Genomic DNA, 22,224 nt, shown 5'->3' with positions numbered 1-22,224 from the left:
AACATGCTTTTACAGGAACATGGCTTTACAGGAACATGACTTTAGAGAAACATGCTTTTACAGGAACATGGCTTTACAGGAACATGACTTTACAGGAACATGACTTTACAGGAACGTGACTTTAGAGAAACATGCTTTTACAGGAACATGCCTTTATAGCAACATGCCTTTAGAGAAACATGCTTTTACAGGAACATGCCTTTACAGGAACATGCTTTTACAGGAACATGACTTTACAGGAACATGCCTTTACAGGAACATGCTTTTACAGGAACATGCCTTTAGAGAAACATGCTTTTACAGGAACATGGCTTTACAGGAACATGCCTTTAGATAAACATGCTTTTACAGGAACATAGCTTTACAGGAATATGACTTTAATATGACCAGGACCTCAATGTGGGATATAAAAATGCTTCAATTTTTATAGGTCTGTTTTTATAGGTCTTGGTCAAACAGGATCACGTTACCCGATCATTTTAATAATCCTACCTAGAGCACCATAAAATCTTAGGCATCAGCTTAGATAGAGCACAAGGAAAGTAGTAGTGTTTGTTACCACATTGACGTTTTGTATGGGGTGTGAATATTGTTACAGCCTCTCAAGGTCATTGTGTGATTAAGAAATAAGATGTCTGCAAGACTTGGGAATAGCAGTGACCACCCTCGGTGAGCTGCTTTATACAATCCCAGCTGCCCAAGCAGCTGTTACTGTGGTTCTGAACTTGGTCATTTCAGTAAACATAACTTCTAAAGTTTCTGGCGCCTCTATATTTCCTTCTATTACTTTACACTTGTAGCTTATGTTTAGTACAATTGTCCTCTTTGATTCTATCTTCGGAGTAGCCTGCTGGTTTGGTGAGGCCTTAGAGGCCAGAATATTGGTGTGCTAGAGATTGATTTAACTCCTTGTTTACTCAATGACGTTAAGCCAATATTCTGGCAAATAGGTGGAGCTTGGTGCTACCTTCAATGATTCTTTACGACCAGGTGAATTTCATCCCAGGCAGACAAATGAGGAACAGCATGTGAAAGACCACTGCTCTGATCCACATTTTAAACACTCAAAAGAGTTCAGCAATTATTCCCTTGATACGGATAAAGATTTTGACAAGACATCATGGTGCTTCATGATCCAGACCTTGCAACATTTTGGCCTGTCTGGAAACTTTCTCATGGGACTTAAAGCCTTCTATTCCTGACCCTCTACAATAGTAACCCTCAGACCCTCTTACTATTAAGAATGGCACTAGACAGTGCTCTATGTTGTGCCCAAGATCTTTTCTTTAGTCATTGGACACTTAGTGGTATTAATTAGTGTCCCCTAATATAGGAGGAATGGAGACTTGGAAATATCTTCGAATCTTGTGGCTGAGCAGGATTGTAATTAAAATGAATTTTTAAACTTATTTATTTTAAATGAAATAACAACCCATGAAAGTGATAAGGACTTACTACTATTGGGCAGCCCACTGAGCCAAATCATAGACTCTTTTGCCCACTCTCCTCACTTACATGGCTGGATTTAGAGATCAATTATCATAAACTTAGATCTATATCTCACATTTGTGGGCTGAAGAAAAAAGATAGGATATATAAGTTGCGCTTCTGTTACTGTGTAGGTCAATATACTCAATTAATCCACATCACAAACTTCTCTGAATCATAAAAACATTTAATATACATACAATAATAAACAGCACTGGTCACAGTATATGAAATTCCCCTTCAACGCGCTTCGCTCCCCTCTTGGAGCTTTTAAAAAAAAAAAAAGCTCCAAGAGGGGAGCGAAACGCGTTGAAGGGGAATTTCATACACTGTGAACAGTGCTGTTGCACACTTGGAGTGGACTTTTTACTATTCACTATTGCCCACTGCAACTTTGAACTTCATGTGCACAGAGAGGTGTCGGCTCAATCCAGAGTGCAGCCAGCTGGCAATCAGGACGTGGAGGAGTGCGGTGAATATCACATCACCAGCAGAGACAAGAGGCCGCTGTCAGACTGCGGTGTCGGCCGAGTACGTGTCTCACACACAGCTGCCACTCTGCCCTGCATTTACGAGAGGTGACTCCTGTTATATATGACATCATCACGTGGAGTGCTATTTCTATTTACTCCTTTCACCACATCCAGCGCTCTACATTCAATCCAAAGGAGCTCCGGCCACACTACAGATCCCAGCCCAACACTGACACACATGCATATGCATTAGATACCCTATTGAGGGGGGATTTTATTGTTCATCAAATATTGTGTGAAGTGTCATTTGGGTGGATATATGGAGGTACAATCAGTGCTCTTTTACCAATCATTTACATTACAAAGAGCTTCAGTGCACTACAAGTACCAACAAAATGCTGATATTCAAGTCCATTGGATATTACAAATATTTGATGTATCAAGCGGTGAGCAATTGTATTCAATTGTATCAAATTTAGATATATCCATTAGAGTTGCAAGAGTGGTCAATCGCAACATCTTGTTTAATTGTATTCTCTATAGAGAGATTTTTATGATGATTTGTGAAGTTTATTATTGTATATTAAATGTTTTTATGATTCAGAGAAGTTTGTGATGTGGATTAATTGAGTATATTGAACTACACAGTAACAGCAGCGCAACTTATATATCCTATCTTTTTTCTTCTGCTATGCATGTTGGATTAGCAACTGACCTTTAAGTTTTGCAGTGCTGTGTATTGTGCAGGAAAATATTGGTTCTCTAATTTGTTTATTCCAGGAGCGCCAGGTGTGAACTGAGGATTTCAGGTTTTCTGGTTAACCTCAGTTCTTGTTGTCACATTTGTGGGCTGCCCAAGCATCCGAGATTGTACCTCACCAGCCTCTTTTTTTATCCTGTTATCCTGCATTTCTTAACCATGACTTGGAATATGTAGGAGCCAGTCACCTCACACGTGAATTAACTATCATTTCTTCCACTGTGTGATAACCCAGACCTTCCCTTAGGGTGTACACAATGTTATGCCCAACCCTGGATTGAGGCAGGCATCCACTTCTCATGCAATGTTTCTGATAGGGGTCCATGGCTGGCCTTTGATGTTCCATTGTCTGCGCTCTCAAGCTAATTTTTGACTTTGTGCAGTTGGGACATTTCTTGGATTCCCTCACATCACACCAGCTCCTTAGAAGTCTAACTGATTTTGAAAAACTCTGTGGGGGAGATGTATCAAACTTTGGAGATAGATAAAGTGGAGAGAGCTAATGTACCAACCATTCAGCTCAGGAGCATAAAAAAAGGGGAGGGGTCCCATGTGCAGTCTCCGTCCCGGGGCACCCTCCTCTCTACCTGGCGTCCGGCAGCACGCTGAGCGCAGCAGTAGACTCCGGTCACTAGTAGACTCTAGTACTGTGCCAGTGGCTACTGCGCCATTTTGCCTGTGATTTATACAGCGCTGCTACCGCCGATGCACGACTCCAGAGAGGTAAGTTTTGAATAAATGGATGGAGGGTGTGCAGTGAACACGGACCCCTGAGTCCAAGGGGGCGGACACTGCACGCCCTCCACCCATTTATTCAATACTTACCTCTGAGGAGTCCCATGTCGGCAGGAGCAGCCATTACATATACGCCTCTGAATCAGCTTCTAACTGACATTTATACTGTTTGAAAAATGAGAGAAGCTTATTGGTTAGTACTTTATCTCTCTCCAAGGTTTAAATGACAGAAGCTGATTGGTTGGTTGGTATCAGTCTCTTGGGATATGGCCCAGGACCTCCTGGCCTCGTCTTTTCCGTGCTTTGAAGTTAAAGACCTTTGGACCTCTCAGCACTGCTCTCCTCTACAAGATGCAGATAGGCACTCTACCAAATTGGCCTCCCATATTCTAGCAGCAACCAAATGCCTTCTTGACAGATGCTATAAGCAGTGTGACCACCCCAACACACACACTTTACTGTTATACTTGCTGTATTTGGTTTATTGCAGCATGTAAAAGATTACATATTATCTATATGATAAGTAGAATGCTTTTACTCAGGTTTGGACTCCTTGGTTATTCCTACAAAGCTACTTCTCGGTCACATGCTTCATTATACATTAGACCTTTTAAGTCATGATCCTGAACAGCCAACGCTCGCCTAGATACCCACGTGTGGGTACAATGCGTGTGGTACTTATGAAAACCTCCACCCACACTGCTCCTGGTCTACTGTTACCTGGATTCTATGGTGGTGACAGCCCCCTATCAATTGCCTTCCCTCATTATTTCCCCACCTTTAAGCTGGGTACACACGGGAGCGATGTCGGACCGATATGCCGTTTCATAACAACATATTGCTTACATCGCTCAGTGTGTACGCAAACTGCGCGCTCCCGTGGTCACAAGCGACGGTTGGAACAAATGCCCATCGCTCCGGTGTGTACCCAGCCTTACTTTTCCCCTGAATCCTATCATTTGGTTTTCATCCTGTTTTATATGTGGTTCTACTAGAATTCTCTGGAAAGCCTTGGATACTGTCTGACTGAATGTTACCGTGCTGTTTATGACTGTGTTGTATGCATTTCTTGATAAAATAATAATAATAATAATAATAATAATAATAATAATAATAATAAAGGTGGATTAGATATTGTTTGGCATTGTGTTGATATTAAATTCATGTCACTTTCTGGAGTTTTTGAGGAAAAGGTTGAGAGTCTCTGAATCTGTACTGGAACACACTAAAGCTGGCCACACATCTAAAGATTATCTGTCCAACCAGCCAACTAGTTGATTGGTTGGAATGAAAACCTGGTAAGGTATGAAAGCAAATGACAATCAGCAATTTGCTCCCAAACGCCGGAAAATGGACAAAAACTGTTGTTTGAACAAATTGTTTAAATCAAACATTTAACAAACTTGTCTGACGACCATTTTCATCTGTTTTCTGGCATTTAGGAGCCAGTTGATGGTCATTAGTTACTCCCATACGTTACCAGATTTTCATTCCAACCAACCAACTAGTTGGCTGGTTGGACAGATAATCTTTAGATGTGTGGCCAGCTTAACAGGTCATGTTTTAAGGTTTTCTGTGCAGTTACTGTAACTGTATGTGAATGATTGACAGATAGTGAGTGAAACACTTGGGTGGATGGAAACAAGGGTTTTGGAAAGTTATTTATTCAGTTCACGTTGATTTGAAAACTATAAATGGGTTTTTATTTTTTGTTCTCTTTTGGTATGGACGCAAATTCCTGGGAGCGCTTTGGTGATAAAGCTGCCACCCCAGTGGTGCAATCCTGCTATTACCCTGTCTCCCACGGTATGAGGGAGAAGAGGCCCAGCACTCAGTGCAGGGATGGCAGCCTCCATGACACTGTGTTTGCAGCAGCTCTACGCTGACGTCACTACAGCAGGGGGACCTCAACCACCTGATTTCCCTATTATAGTGGGCATCAGACCAGGATATGTCCATCGCTGGGGCTGTATGTGGATTTGGGGGAAGGTATCCACTTACAGCAATGTACATTCGAACATAGAAGCAGAACTTAAAGGTTGTATCTCTGGGACTTTGCAACTCTTTGGTTTTCACATTTCGTTCACAAAATCTGATTTGTGCAAATTTTCACCATATCTTTTGTATGACGGCTATTAACCCTTGGTACAGTTTTAACACACTATTATGCACTGTACATTACAGTATTTCATATGTCTTCTACCACAATCTATCCACTGACTTAGCTGCCCGGTCTTCTGCAAGAGGAAATGTCATGTAATTTTACAGGCCTTGGAGCTAATATTCCTATAACAGCAATCTACTAAAAGCATCTGCGAGTGAGCTGTCAATACAGGGATCTGCTTGTCTCCTGTACTATGAGCCTTAATAGTGATGGACCATTTGCCCTAATGACCAGTAATGCTTTAGATGACTTATAATTGCTTTATTTCTTACTCTCCAGATAACTTCTGATCCGGCTTACCTTCCCGGTGTCCTGCAATAAAGCAAACACAATTCCCATAGGATTTAACACTGAAGGTGGCTATTGAAGAGATGAATTCCCTCCCCTCCTCTAAGCCCCAGCAAGACATAATGCTGTACTATTTTTGGTTCACAAGGAAAGGGCCTCCCTTTGAAAGCAGCAGGCTGTGCATTTTTTAAATGACATCACTTGGCATTCTACTGCTGTGCGAGCTTGATATTTACATGGCAATGCATGTCTCCCTTGTCTCTGCTCTTATTGCAAGGCAGCGGGATAATCCCCATCACACAGCACAGTACTAGTGTTCCCACTGCACACACCACACACACACACACAGCTTACAGATAAAGCTGCAGGTCTTCTGCAAGCAAACCAGAGGCTGGGAAGAGGAAGACAGTCCAGGGGTGAGCAGTGGTCCTTGTATTGGCCTTACAGAGGAGTACAGCAGCTGTTCATGGTTTGGGATACCCGTCTTACTGGCTACAATCAGAGAATACCTGGAGGATGGGGAATGGCAGCAGACCACCTAGAAGATTTGCTGTTTTCTATTGCATCTCATTTGCGCTGCTGTTGATGACTGAGGTTGAAGGGAGAAAACCGAGCAAGTCTAAATGCCCGACCTGGTGCACCTGTACCAAAGACAATGCCTTATGTGAGAACGCCAAGACTATCCCCCGCACCTTCCTTCCTGATGTTATCTCACTGTAAGGGCTGTAAGCATTTTATTCTCTTACCGTACAGGTCTATATTATATTCTAAGCATCTCTTCTATAGTCTCACTATCAGATGCATGTCACCCTAGTCTAGAACATACTAGGAGAACCTGTTTTATGCTATTATTGCTTTATTCACTGTACATGGATATATCCTGAGATGTTATTTGAATCTTCATTTATCCAATAAACAATGCTGCATTCAATAGAGCTTAGTATTATACATTGTTATTGATATGACACTTTATGATTTTATATTTTGCTGTTTATGCAGTTTGTGTATATATGTATTATATATTTTTGCAGGTCATTTGTGAGATCTGAATTTACAGAGATCCCAGAGGGGAGTTTTTTACACATCCCATCTCTGCAGCTCTTGTAAGCAAAGCTTTATTTCATAACCCTAAAGGCTGCATGTGTGTTAGAGTGTTCGCTATTACAGTATATTGTTTGACTGGTGTCACCTGTTTTATGTGCACTCGTTTCTTTGTAGAAAAATTGCACTGCTGCAAAGTGGCCGGTGCCCCCGGCCGCTCATGTCATTAAAGGGACATATAATTAAATTGAGTGCATCGGATACACAGTGTTCTGCAGCTCTGTGTACTGGGGGAGAATGAGCTGTGATATTCATTATTTTAGCTGGTGATAGCGGAATAGTCTGAGCAATGCAGCAAACATGCATACACAAGTGCTGCTCTGTGCATCTTAATAACTACCTACTTATCTAAAGCTTAAAAGCTCTAATAGCACCAGATGTGTTATATTTAGTAAGTCCCATGCATGTATACCTCTTTCCTGACTTTTGTACAGAGTTGCTTATGTATCCACTATGCAATTCTTTGTGGCTGGATTCAATAACCTTTAATCATACCTATCAGCAGAACCTGTAGTCAAAAATATATACTGGCCAGTGGCCACATTGGTAGCGTTTGATTACTTTGTCAGAGAATTGTAACACTCTGCATTGTGATCCTACACAATCACAATGCAGAGTGACTGTTCCGCTAATCAGACTAGTTCATAGGGACCTGTGTGATCTGATTTTCAAACCTGACCCCTAAAATAATAAGGTCCTTCACATGTTCTGGCATTTGGTAACCAGATGGTGGCCAGCACTGGGTTTAATGTAAGCAGAGCCACAATTTAGCAGTGTATTACCGATATGCATTGAAATGGATTTTGTATAAAACAATGATGCCAACTGACCTCAATCTCCAGAGACAGTCCCAAGTGTTAGATGTCTGTTTTCAAAACTGTCCAACTCTATAGTACGTTTCCTCTTATTCTCTATATTGGGTGGGATTCACAATGTCTGTTCTATCTTATTCTATAGGATATATATATATATATATATATATATATATATATATATATATATATATGTTAGTAATAATAACTTAAGAATTTTAAACATATAAATTAACAATGCTTAGTAAACATGGTTTATGGGGACTTGGATAGTACCATGCAAAAGTCTCACTGGATATTTTGTTAGAATGTTACTGTAGCAACTATCTTACTATACATAACATAACCGCAATGAAAGGAGGGGGGGCAGTGACAAAAAACTTATTTTAGGGGACAATGAATATTGGTTTAGATAACGATTTATGTCATTTGTGTTAAATATGGGACATAAATATATACACCTGTGAGGCATGCTCGTCCAATGGAAATGTCTTCATTTATTAATCATATATTAATATGATACCAGTGAGCTCTTAGACTGCTCTACTTTCATGGAGTTTTATTTTAATGGTACAAAATAGACCTGATCGTATTACCCAATGCAAACTGGGTGCCGTGGCTCCCTGGTGTGCTGCGGGGCACTTGTAGGGGTGCTACGGGTTGATGGTCCAGGACCACATGAATATATTTATGGTCAATGTGATAGGCAAAACCAGTGCTGGTGGCTGCAAGCCATAGAATATGTGACAAACGGAAGCACATCACTGTCCGCCACCACATAACTGGCCGTAAGGGTGACAGAACAGTAAGAAACTTTTGGCCTAGCAGTGCCGTGAAAAGAAATGCTGATACTGTAGGGCTCCGTGATTCAAGAAAGTTTGGGAGCCGCTGGCTTAGTGTTTTCAGTATACACTCTGAAGAGCAGTGTATATAGCACTGCAAAGCAAAGCACTGCCCTGTCACTTTCTCTATGTGCAATAATTATTATTATCATCATTTATTTATAATTCACTGCAAAAAATCCACATCGCTGCAGAGTGGGGAAGGGAAGCATATTATGAAGATGTAGAGGACTAACATGCAGAGTACAGGATATAAATGTAATAGGTAAGGTATACAATATACAAGTGTAAGTACGAGTAAGAGGCATAATACAAGGAGGTGGATGGTAGGGGATGCAATTGGGAAACCGGCTGACATTATACTGACAGCCGGCTTCCCCACTGTCATATCCCAGCGAGGGTGAAATGCCAGGCGTCTAGATGTAGACGCCGCTCATTTCACCGACGCCGGGAGACCGGCATCCCGATCGAAGGGATGCCAGGCGCCGCGAGCGGACAGCCGCGGGGGGGAGGGTTAGGTTTAGCGCACCCGAGGGGGATTTAGGGTTAGGCACTCCCCCAGGAGGGTTAGGGTTAGGCTAGGGGGAGGGAGGGTTAGGCACCCCCCCGGGGGACTTTGGTTTAGGCAGCGGGGAAGGGGGGGGGTTAGGGTTAGGCACTTACTGGGGGGATTAGGGTTAGGCACTTGGGGGGGAGGTTAGGGTTAGGCACCCCTAAGGAGGGTTAGGGTTAAGGGGGTTAGGTTAGTCATTTCTTACCTTACGACGATCGTCATTTCCAGCGCTGTCGGCCTGCCGCTGCCGGGATCTGTTCCAGTGTCGGGCTGCCGCTGCTGGGAATCGAACCATACCATACCGATTCCGGATGGTAGCAGACAGGAGGAAAGAGGAAAGAGGGCCCTGCTCATGAGAGCTTGTAATCTAATTATTCCCTGAGCATTGGAAATCCCACACAGATGCTAACAAAGGTATATACCAACCAGGGCCGTAGCTAGGGTAGTGAGGCCGGTGCCATCGCACAGGGCACCACAGGTCAAGGGGCGCTGTTTATGTTTATTATCATTCTTGCTTGTAGCTTCCTCTTATTTAATTCCCAGCATCTCCTGGCCTCTCCTATCTCTTCCCTGGCCCTTCCCCATGAGGCCATGGCCCTTTTTTGGGTGCATTATGTCCCTTTGAAAAATGAGAGTTCCGCCAATGCTCTTTCTTGCACAGGGCACCAAAAAGTCTAGTTACGGCTCTGATACCAACACCCTAAGGCCAATTACACACCTGCCGGTTTTGGCCGGCCAGGCAAGAACCTGGCGGTAGCCGGCCGGGTTTATTCAGGCCCTCAGTGCCTTTCACAACCAGCGGCTTTGAGCCGCTTTTAATTTAATTTTTTTTTTAAACTACTGGGCATGCGCAGCAGGAGTAGCTGCCTCACGTGCCGGCCGATGTGTGTGTGAAAATAAACATTGTTTTCTTTACACCACTGGCGTGCAGGGACGGGACGGACACGGCAGGGCAGCCGTCCTGCACAGTGGATATTCCCGGCTGTAACATGACGACCGCACCTGCTTTCAGCCACCAGTATTTTTCACACCCGGCAAAAAACTGGGCAGCTTTTTGCTGCCCAGTCAAAACCGGCAAGTGTGAAATAGGCCTAACATTTAAAATATACAGTAATACCATGCTAACACATCATCTGTTAAAAATAATATGTCTTTCTTTACTACAGTGGTTAAAACTTAGGGCCTGATTCAGACCCGCTCGTGAGCACACAGTGCACGCAAGTGGGTCGATGTTCCCCCACTGCGCATGTGCAGTCTCCGGCGTGCGCATGCGCGAGCCCTAGTGAGCGAAGGCAGCTCTGTCGCTCCGGGGCTCACTACAAGACGGGGCGGCTGTAGATGTTGATTGACAGCTCGCCCCGTTGTGTAGGCAGGGTGGGGGGGTGGCTGCACAAATGCAGACGTTCCCTTAGGAACAGATGAAAAGAAGTTGTTGTGGCTGCGCTAGTTCTGACCCATATACACGAATAAACGAGTACTGAGGGCTCAGTTGCTGCTATTAGAATAATAGTGGATGGGGAACATTACTGGCCCCAAAGGATAAGATAATTGAGAAAAAATATTTATTCCCAGCGCACACCTGCTTGCACCTCAAACTCGTGTTAAATTAACTTCTATCATAGTTGCCAACTCTCCCTCATTGTCAGGGAGACTCCCTGAAATAGTAGCAATCTCCCTGTCTCCCTGAAGAGTCTACCAATCTCCCTCATTTCATCCTTACCCTCATTATGAAGCTGTTATATTAAAAAACAGAGATATATACATTCAAATGGGATCATTAGTGTCATTTCCCTGCATTGGTTATTATAAGGCACAATGATCCCTATGAATTTCTGCAAAGTATTAGTGTGTTTTCATCAACAAACAGATCTTACTAACTGCTTTTGGGCTGGTTTACATTTGGATGTAAGTCAGGTTTAGGACACGCCTCTCAGATTTATCAGGACACGCCCACTGTAACACGCCTCATAGGTGCTGCTCTCACAATCTCCCGAAATGCTTCAGAATATGGATGATTAAATAAATAAATAAATATTCAAAAAGTAAAATTCATGAATTAAACCACCTTATTATACATATTTATATTCATATTAGTTATATATTAATATTTTTTATCTTATTTTATTGATACTCTGTATCAATATTTATAAAATCAGTGTCCTTTATTCTCAAGCCCATTAGTACCCAAATTTTGGTTTTAATATTATGAGCTGTATATGTTCAAATAAATGAGTTTTATTCATGAATTTTACTCTTTGAATATTTATTTATTTAATCATCCATATTCTGTTTTTTACATATATAAGTTAATTTAACACGAGTTTGAGGTGCAAGCAGGTGTGCGCTGGGAATATATCTTTTTTCTCAATTATCTCGTTCCCTTAGGAATGCCTGCTGTTTGTGGGCGGCCCTACTGACATCACTCATGATGTCAGTAGTGGACTTCCTGCTCTATTAGAGCAGGAAGTTCACTCGGGCTTGCGGAGCCGAAACCCTCCCGCAGGGTCTCGATGCAAGCCTGATGGTCGCGATAATTGTGACCATCGCCAGGCCACTCGCACTAGCTGTGGGTGGTCGCCCACAGCTTTGCGAGCGGTCTGGAGGCCGAATAAAAAAAAAACCCGCACTCGCAAACAGCGATCGCCTCTGACTTAGGCCTTTAGTGTAGGTAGGTTGGCTAAAGTGATATTGTCGTTACCGGATTACAGACCCTCAGACAGTGTGACTTAGGGGCTTGCTCACGCCAATGTTTTCGGGACTGCACGTACACCGGAGCCGCAGTGCGCATGTGCTGCAATACTGCTGCAGCTCCGTGTGGAGCCTGGTTGACAAAGCTGTACTCTGCTGCAGCTGTTTGGGAACGGGAACTGGGCACGTTTCCGACAACAGAGGCGTGGTGTTGCCTTTGTTTCTGGGGCATGCTGAAGCCAGCGACTGCTTCACTGGCCTCGGCAGCTGGACTTTCTGAGCAACCACAGGGTTGTGCAGATGTCTGATGGTCCAGCCGATGGTCGCGAGGGTGATCTAATGCTGCATCTTCGGACGCAGGCAGCAAACCTGAGTAGCTGGCGGTGGGCATCTTTTTACAAAAGACGCCTCCTGCTGCATTAACATAACTTCTCATACCCGCTGCGGCCGAGGACCCGGCACCAATCACTCCTGCATCCAATCTCTGAAGCAGGCCCTTAGCCTTTAAATAATGAATACCAATACTGCGATTGTTGCACAAGGAGTAGGCGAGTGGTTGCTGTGCTTCTCTATGCCAAATAAAAAACCTAACACAAAAAATGAGCACAGAGATTGTAGATCTTTGTTACATACAAATTATAAACCAATCAGTAATCGATCAGAAAAGCGTTTAGTCGGTCAGATATCTGCTCCGTAATTGTGTGGGGACAGAATTCTTTCTCAACTTGGCTTCTGTACTCTTTGCAAAAAACTTAGAGGTACTGTAGAGCAGCCTGTGCATAGAGACTAATGCTGGCGTTAGGCTGCTCATTCTAACCGCACAGAAAATACTGCGCACCTGGAACCAATTGCAATGAGCTCATGCATTTTAAGTAGATGAGAAAATTGAAGTTAGAAGGATCCAGAATAAACTCACATGGCAAACGTAGCCACCACAGGCCAATAGTATCGCTGAATAAAATAGACTTTTACACTCTTCATAACTTTTGCTTCACAAATTCCATCTGTTCTATTCAAATTTATTATAAATAGAAAAAAGTTTGTGAGCTGTATAACTATTAGGTATACTGTATATTGCATTTCAACTACACATACTAGACATTTGTCCCCTTAGCAGCTGACCAGGGTCCCCGTTGGGCCCCTCCAACAAGCCTGGGACCATATAATCAGTACCCACACCCACCCACTCTCGGTGCCCCTGCCTTTGCTCCAGCAAGGAGATATAGAAAACATGTACTGTTAGCATTCCATCAGGACTGGAGTCAGAGGCATATTAAGAAAGGAGGGGGCCAATGTGCAGTCTCTATCTGGGGCCCCCTCCTATCAGTCAGCCGTCAGCGCACTGATCGCAGCAGTAGACTCCCGGCACTAGTAGACTCTAGTGCTGTGCCAGAGTCTACTGTACATGCGCAGGACACAGGGGTAATGGCACAGCTGACATTTTCTCAGTCCCACTGCGCATGTGCAAAACGCCAAGAACATGGCCGATGCACCATTTTGCTGGTGATTTGTTCAGTGCTGCTTCTGCCGACACGGGACTCCAGGGAGGGTAAGTATTGAATAAATGGGTGCAGGGTTTGTGGTGTGGGCCCAGGGGCCCATGTGCACCCACACCCTGCACCCATTATAAACACACCCCTGACTGGAGTTGGGAAACACTGCTCTAGGACCGCGGAGTTCTGCAGCTAATAATGACAGCGTGAAGGTAAACGCTCAGCAGTTGTATGCTGCAGGTGCCGGTGTGTCCTTTTACCACCACAAATCATGTACAGAGCTTCATAGATTCCAACACGGTCATCTGAGTGTACTCTGAAATTCACAAATAGCAAATGTAGGAAGGTCAGTACAATGTCTCAGTAAGCTTTGTACATATGTCCTCTTTAAAAATGACCAGTTTATAAAGTGAATCCGTTCTACTAATATTTTAGTTTGCGTATAATCTTCTTATAATATAATCCCTTACCAATCATTATGTACAGTGTGTTGTGCCTCTGGGATAACACTTCGCTTGTGCTGTAAATTTCCTGACATTTATAGACTGTTGCTAGGGAGCTACAGAAGAGACTAGGAAACAACGCAGGAACATTACCAATCTGCTCCACAGCGTACAACATGGCGACATGTGTTCTGTCTCTCCCTAACTCTACACTAGAAATCTACATAATGATATCCTGACTATTCCAGGACTCACATTCATGGAAATCATGGATAATGGGGTGTTTGTGTAATAGGTAAACAAATAGGGGTCCAAATATACTCCTACCTCTCCAGCATATCTTGCCAGCCAGCTGTCAGCATTGAATGCAGGGACTTGTAGTTCAAACACAGGTGGATAGTTGTACCTGACCCAGGGCCGGATTAAATTTTGTGGGGGCCACAGGGCAACTAAGTCGTAGGGACCCCTTCAAGCCACACGGAGCCTACCCCCCCCAGCCACACAAGTCCCCTACCCTCCAACGTGACCCGTTCCATTAGGTACAAAACTCTCTGCTCCTGGACTTTCCACCTAATGTATGATTGCAGTCACCTGTGTTGAACTAGTTAATTGATGAGACAGGTGTTTCCCCACAGGTGACTGCAATCATACATTAAGAAGGAAGTCCAGGAGCAGAGTATTTTGTACCTAAAGGAACGGGTCATGTTGGAGGGTCTGAAGTCCACCAACACCCCCCTCCCCCACTCCACCCCACAAGCCACACTGAGCCCTACTGCCACCAGCCCCACCCCTGACTACTCACCTGTTATCTTCCTGATTCCGGCACAGCTCCTTCCTAGTCCCCTTATCAGCGTCACTGGGGGGGCTCAGTTGGGAGCCGCTCTGCGCTGTATGCGCAGTGCAGTTTGTTTCTAGGAGTTTTCACTACAAAGGGTTATTCATCATCACTTAAATGACCCGTTACACATGCTGAAAAAACTAGTTTCCGCATATTTGCATGAGAGAACAAACGCCATATTCAAATGGTGCTGGCTCTCGGTCCCCCGCTCCTTCCTATGGGAAGAAGGTTCCGGAGGGTTGCGATGAGGGATCCGAGCAGATCACTCCACTGTCCCCTCACTGTCTCCTCAGCGGCTTAGCTCAGGTCATGCTTGCATAGAAGCTGGCCACAGGGAAGGTAAGTAACACTGCTACTGAAGCAGTAGCGCTACTAATCACGGGGACAGCTACTTTTTGGAGCAGCTGTCCCTGCACCGGAGCAATGCTGAATTGCTCCGGTAAAGAGCATCCCCAGTGGCAAGTGGGATACGTAATCATTGGGGGCCAATAGTATATGACAAAAGAAAAACTTTTTTTTTTAAATAGAAAAGACAGACAGAATGGGAAAAAGTGTGTAAGGGAAGGCAAACTATTGTTAAAATGATAAAAATGTTCTAGACATCTAGAAACTTATCATGCTTATTATTTAATAGACTTTAAAGTTTTTCTATTCATCCAAATACAAGATGCTGTATTATAAGAATGAAAGGCAGTTCTATTTGGAGCCACTATCACACAATGGCTATTCTGGTTTATCATATAATAGGTCAAAACCCTTTTCCAGACAGGTTCCTTAACAAAGGGCTAAAATTGGAGTCAATAAAAGAGGATATGAGACCAGCGGCCGCCGGTCTCAATCCCGACATCCGAATCCGGGCAAGGGATGTAATAGATGTCGAAATACCGACGCCTATCTTAATCCCGACGCCGGAACGAGGAGGACGTCAGCCCGAACGAAGGTAAGTCTGGGGAGCCCATAGCGTTAGCCGTGGGGAGCCCATTAGGATTAGGGAGTCTAGCGGGGTTAGGGTTAGGTTTGGGGGGTGGGGAGATTAGGTCTAGGCACCCCTACGGGGGAGGGTTAGGCACCCCCAGGGAGAGATTGGGGTTAAGCAACCCTCCCCCCCAGGAGGGTTAGGTTTAGGCAGCGGTAAGAGAGGGTTAGGGCTTGGCACACCCGGTGGGAAGTTAGGGTTAGACACTAGGGAGGTAGGTTAGGGTTAGGCACCACTAAGAGAGGTAGGGGGGGGGGGCAGGGGAGGGTTAGGGTATTTACCTGCCCCAGTCGGGGCAGCTAAACAGCCGCCGGTATTTCAATCCCAATCCAATAAAAGATTTATTTGTGCTTTGTCCATAATCAATGCAAAACTGTGTTACCAAAGTTGGCTAACTCTTGGGGGCTTATTCATTATGTTATTTATCAGGAGCCGGGCGTATGGGGACAGCGGGCCAGATCAGGGCTGAAAGGTAAGCAGAGGATATCGGTGATATCTTCGGCATTGCCTTTATAATGAATAGCCCTGATACTTAATTTCTACAAAAGTAGGTGAAAATATAAATTAAGTGATGATGAATAGATCCCTAAACATGAATATAGAATTTATATAATTACATTTACACAGCATAGATGATGACTGTCTGCATCTAAGATCATATACTGAACTGCGACTTTTAGTTTTGTATCTTTTGAGGAAGGAATCCATCCAGTCTGTATATTGTAAGTATCCTAGCAAGGAGGTAATGTGATGCAACATTTGTGAATAACTTAGAACTCCTGTAGGAGAATAATAACCAACTGTTTCCTGAGCGTAATCCAAAAGATGACCCTTCTTTCATCAGGGAGGTCTTGTCCTCTGTACAACCCTGTGACAAATCTGTGGATCACATCATGATTGTGCCACAATAGAGTTAATGGGATATCTTATGGGATAGATGATTTGTAATTCCGGGTGAACATAATACCAGAGAGTGCCTAAGCAAGGGATCAACCTGGTCAGATAAATATTTTAGTAGCTTTCAACTTACAATCCATGGTGTTCTACTCAATCTAGCATGTCTGTGACAGGACATAGTTGACATGAAATAAGTTGAGCTAGTGTTGCTGCTCTATAACAACTTAATAAACCACTAGGGCAATCATCAAGAGTTGGACATAAATCTATATATACCACGTCTATTGTAAGATTTATACCACACAATTTATACTTCTATTTGAATGCATCTTATTATCATAATTATATTTATCCTTTTTTTTTTTAAGCGCAGACATGTTATACAGAGCCGTAAAGACGGACTTACTATCTAAGAGGTGTGATGAGCAAATTGATACATAAGGTAGTGGAGTAATACTAATAATTACAATCACCAGCGTCACTAGGGGGGGCGCGGGCCGCATGGGGTGTCACTTCTTTCGTGCGCCACTGATCACAATGGCAAGTGGTGGGGAGAGTGCGTGTGACTACTGTAAGGCACAAGTATTATCAGCCTCCAATAATATTGGCAACTGGCATTTGTGTGTGGTACGGACGGCATGAGTAGAAACAGTACAAGGTGGAGACATAAAACATGATCTAGATATTGTAGAAAACTTAATAGAAAACTTAAGATAGTCAGCTGCTGGATACTTGTCACAAATGCAGGCGAGGTGGATACTGTGCTGCTGGAAGTATTAGACAGAGGTTTGAACGGAGCAACTGGTCTACACCAGGAACCGCCACAAGGCGGTATGGGCATTGCTGACGGGATCTCGCTGGTGGTTATTTAACAAACTGTTTTATATATCAGAGAAAATGATTATGAGGATGGTAGCTGTACTGTAACAAATCCTAGTCATATACAGTACTTGTGATTGGAGAGGTGGGTCAGGAGCATTGAACGGTGAGTTCATTATAGTAAGGGCGTGAAGATACAAGTCAACAGCAACAATCGTTTAGAAGGAAAACCTTTCCACATCTGAGGGTTTGTTCCAGGATTAAATTCCTCCTATATTGCCCGTTTTATTGGTCTGTCTGAATCACGACCTACAGTATGTTGTTACTTGTGGCTCTGTATTAGGGGAATTTTAATCCCAGAATGTTTATGTTAAAAATGATAAACGACTTCCCCACACATAATGCATTTAAAGCATCCAAGATTTTTTTGTTGTTGATATTATATCAAGGTATCAGATTCATTTTCAACAACAGGTCCTTCAAGTTGTCTCCAATGACACGTCAATGCGTCTCTCTTTAAATTCGTTTGGGTAGATAGGGTCGATTGCTACAACATTTCATTATTGGTTAATAACCTGCGTTGCAGGTTTGCTGCCAGTGGAATATGTCCTGATCAATTACATTATTTCCCATCATTTGTTTTTCGCAAAAGCAATTGTGGTTCTTTAATTGTGACTTCCCTAGACCACTGTAGCTCTCTCTTGGAATTTAGATCTCGAATCATTCATTTGCTTTCATATAGTTTGCTGTCCCCAGTCCCGTGTCAGTCCTAAAAGCAGTCACATCGGCGAAGTGTACATTGTCACTATTACATTCAGACACATCTTTAACTGGTGTGTCCAGAAGATTCAGGGGCCGATTCAGACACGGACGCTAAGCCGCGATCGCTCGCATCCAAAAGGGGCCGAGTATGCAAATGCCGCGATCGCACTGTCTGGGGTAAGGACGCACTCTATGTCTTAGAGAGTGACGGCAGAGTGAGCGCACGCCGGTGTAAAGACGCCCCCTTTTCTTTCTTATCACACGTCATCTCCAGGAAGTGTATGATTAATCAGTAACATCAATAGCTATCGGAGCTGCACGCAGCGCTGGAAGTAGACCTACCCAGCCGCAAGCACTGCGATCACTGCAGGCTGAAATAAAACCAAGTGACGTGTACAATGACGCTTCCACGCTAATTATGCGCACCACTTTTGACGCCCAGACACACCTGCGTTCGCACCACCACTCCCCCGTTCACAAGCACCTTCCTCTGTTACCACCCACAAACGGCGCTATCTGTCACTCAAAGTAGTGCTCAGTCTGTGTACAACGAGCGCACGATTCCCGATCTCAGTGACTGGCTTGCACACTGCAACGCATACGCATGCACAGACGGACGACAATCGCTCCTAGCGATCGATTTGCGGCTTAGCATCCGGGTCTGAATCGGCCCCTCAGTTCAGCATCTAAGTACTACAAATACAAGATTGGCATACTATGAATATTTATCCGGCTGCACTGCTTCTCTGTAAGTTGTTTATGGTATTAACTTGAAAAAAAATGCAAGGCCAAGCACATTTCTGAACGCCAAATCAAAAAATCAATAGGTGATATATGGCGCTGGGTATATTAAGTGTAAAAGGCTTGTTGGTGTTTTGCAATCCCTTAAAACAAGGGATAATTGTGCACAGTGATTGTGCGGCTATGGCTGTGAGCATCACCGTTTGGTAATGAAGCAATCATGTTGATATTCCCCAAATCAGTGGTGCCTTCGGTTATATTGGGGCGTCAGGCTGGGTACACATCAGAACTATGTGAATCTCGGCCGACTGCACGACCCATGGGACAAGAGGTCGGTCGGCCATACACACTGAATGATATAGCGCACGATTGCACGCTATATATATTTCATGGCCGCATCATCTATATGCTGTCAACCGTCGTCTCGGCCCATCTGCCATACAGAATAGCAGACCCCGATGTCGGTGGGCAGGAGCGCATGGTAGTGAGTACACATCAGACGATTTGTACGACATGACATTCCAATCCACGGGATCAGACGACATATCATTTGATGTGTACCCACCCTTAGTTACAGTGGGTTCAAAAAAGTAATCCATGTACTTTGAGATGGTTTAGATCATCTCCTGCGGAAATGATCGTCCTGCTGGTTGCAATTACTCACGGGCTAGCTTATTGAATCGACTCCTATGAGTAGGAGAATGTGATGCACTTCTATGGCACAAATCCAAATTGGTCTATTCATTATGTTAATTATTGGGGTCTGAACAGACCCCGATAACTAACATACTAACTCGCCGCGAGCGCCGGAGCAATTCATCATTGCTCCAGCGCGGAGACAGCTGATCCGAAAATAAGCTATCTCTGCAAGCGGCTTCACTGATCCTTTCGGAGCAGTGAGACAAGTGTGCATGCGTGTCCTACAGGTCGAAAGGATCCCTTTTCGAGACCCGGGACCCGTGACTCCTTCCCTTAAGGAAGGAAAGGAACGGGTAGTGGGAGCTCCCGTATTGTCTTTTCAGGGCTTGTTGAATTCTCTCCCTATACTAGTGTATGGGGACAGCGGGCCATTCCAGGAGAGGAAAGTAAGCAGGAGATATCTGTGATACTAGTGTATGGGGAAAGAGGGCCATTCCAGGAGAGGAAAGTAAGCAGGAGATATCTGTGATACTAGTGTATGGGGACAGCGGGCCACTCTGCGAGAGGAAGGTAAGTAGGAGATATCTGTGATACTAGTGTATGGGGAGAGCGGGCCATTCAGCGAGAGGAAGGTAAGTAGGAGATATCTGTGATACTAGTGTATGGGGACAGCGGGTCATTCAGCGAGAGGAAGGTAAGTAGGAGATATCTGTGATACTAGTGTATGGGGACAGCGGGCCATTCAGCGAGAGGAAGGTAAGTAGGAGATATCTGTGATACTAGTGTATGGGGACAGCGGGCCATTCCGCAAGAGGAAGGTAAGCAGGAGATATCTGTGATATTAGTGTATGGGGACAGCGGGTCATTCTGCGAGAGGAAGGTAAGTAGGAGAGATCTGTGATATTAGTGTATGGGGACAGCGGGCCATTCAGCGAGAGGAAGGTAAGTAGGAGATATCTGTGATATTAGTGTATGGGGACAGCGGGCCATTCAGCGAGAGGAAGGTAAGTAGGAGATATCTGTGATACTAATGTATGGGGACAGCGGGCCATTCAGCGAGAGGAAGGTAAGCAGGAGATATCTGTGATATTAGTGTATGGGGACAGTGGGCCATTCAGCGAGAGGAAGGTAAGTAGGAGATATCGGTGATACTAGTGTATGGATATAGTAGGCCATTCAGCGAGAGGAAGGTAAGTAGGAGATATCTGTGATACTAGTGTATGGGGACAGCGGGCCATTCAGCGAGAGGAAGGTAAGTAGGAGATATCTGTGATACTAGTGTATGGGGTCAGCGGGCCATTCCGCAAGAGGAAGGTAAGTAGGAGAGATCTGTGATATTAGTGTATGGGGACAGCGGGCCATTCAGCAAGAGGAAGGTAAGCAGGAGAGATCTGTGATATTAGTGTATGGGGACAGCGGGCCATTCAGCAAGAGGAAGGTAAGCAGGAGATATCTGTGATATTAGTGTATGGGGACAGTGGGCCATTCAGCGAGAGGAAGGTAAGTAGGAGATATCGGTGACACTAGTGTATGGATATAGTGGGCCATTCAGCGAGAGGAAGGTAAGCAGGAGATATCTGTGATATTAGTGTATGGGGATAGCGGGCCATTATGCGAGAGAAAAGTAAGCAGGAGATATTTGTGATACTAGTGTATGGGGACAGTGGGCCATTCCAGGAGAGGAAAGTAAGCAGGAGATATCTGTGATACTAGTGTATGGGGACAGCGGGCCATTCTGCGAGAGGAAGGTAAGTAGGAGATATCTGTGATACTAGTGTATGGGGACAGCGGGCCATTCCGCAAGAGAAAGGTAAGTAGGAGATATCTGTGATACTAGTGTATGGGGACAGCGGGTCATTCTGCGAGAGGAAGGTAAGTAGGAGATATCTGTGATACTAGTGTATGGGGACAGCGGGCCATTCTGCAAGAGAAAGGTAAGCAGGAGATATCTGTGATATTAGTGTATGGGGACAGCGGGTCATTCTGCGAGAGGAAGGTAAGTAGGAGATATCTGTGATATTAGTGTATGGGGACAGAGGGCCATTCAGCGAGAGGAAGGTAAGTAGGAGATATCTGTGATACTAGTGTATAGGGACAGCGAGCCATTCAGCGAGAGGAAGGTAAGTAGGAGATATCTGTGATACTAGTGTATGGGGACAGCGGGCCATTCCGCAAGAGGAAGGTAAGTAGGAGAGATCTGTGATATTAGTGTATGGGGACAGCGGGCCATTCAGCGAGAGGAAGGTAAACAGGAGATATCTGTGATATTAGTGTATGGGGACAGCGGGCCATTCAGCGAGAGGAAGGTAAGTAGGAGATATCGGTGATACTAGTGTATGGATATAGTGGGCCATTCCGCAAGAGAAAGGTAAGCAGGAGATATCTGTGAAACTAGTGTATGGGGACAGCGGGTCATTCTGCGAGAGGAAGGTAAGTAGGAGATATCTGTGATACTAGTGTATGGGGACAGCGGGCCATTCCGCAAGAGAAAGGTAAGCAGGAGATATCTGTGATATTAGTGTATGGGGACAGCGGGTCATTCTGCGAGAGGAAGGTAAGTAGGAGATATCTGTGATATTAGTGTATGGGGACAGAGGGCAATTCAGCGAGAGGAAGGTAAGTAGGAGATATCTGTGATACTAGTGTATGGGGACAGCGGGCCATTCCGCAAGAGGAAGGTAAGTAGGAGAGATCTGTGATATTAGTGTATGG

At 44.4% G+C, this 22,224-nt stretch overlaps 1 protein-coding gene across 2 annotated transcripts in view; it reads left to right on the top strand.

The window, feature by feature from the left end:
* LGI1 (leucine rich glioma inactivated 1) overlaps positions 1–22,224 on the top strand; it is a 61,839-nt gene that overhangs the window by 3,994 nt on the left and 35,621 nt on the right. For both annotated transcript variants that reach the window (XM_088476909.1, XM_088476908.1), the window contains exons 2-3: positions 5,900–6,624; positions 6,940–7,011. In XM_088476909.1, the coding sequence (XP_088333035.1) occupies positions 6,425–6,624; positions 6,940–7,011 (272 nt within the window). In that variant the 5' untranslated portion in view covers positions 5,900–6,424. The remainder of the gene's footprint in view (positions 1–5,899; positions 6,625–6,939; positions 7,012–22,224) is intronic.

The sequence above is a fragment of the Taudactylus pleione genome, unplaced genomic scaffold, assembly GCF_031769625.1.
Source record: "Taudactylus pleione unplaced genomic scaffold, aTauple2 ptg000198l, whole genome shotgun sequence".
NCBI lineage: Eukaryota > Metazoa > Chordata > Amphibia > Anura > Myobatrachidae > Taudactylus > Taudactylus pleione.
This window is presented reverse-complemented; position numbering and strand designations above follow the sequence as displayed.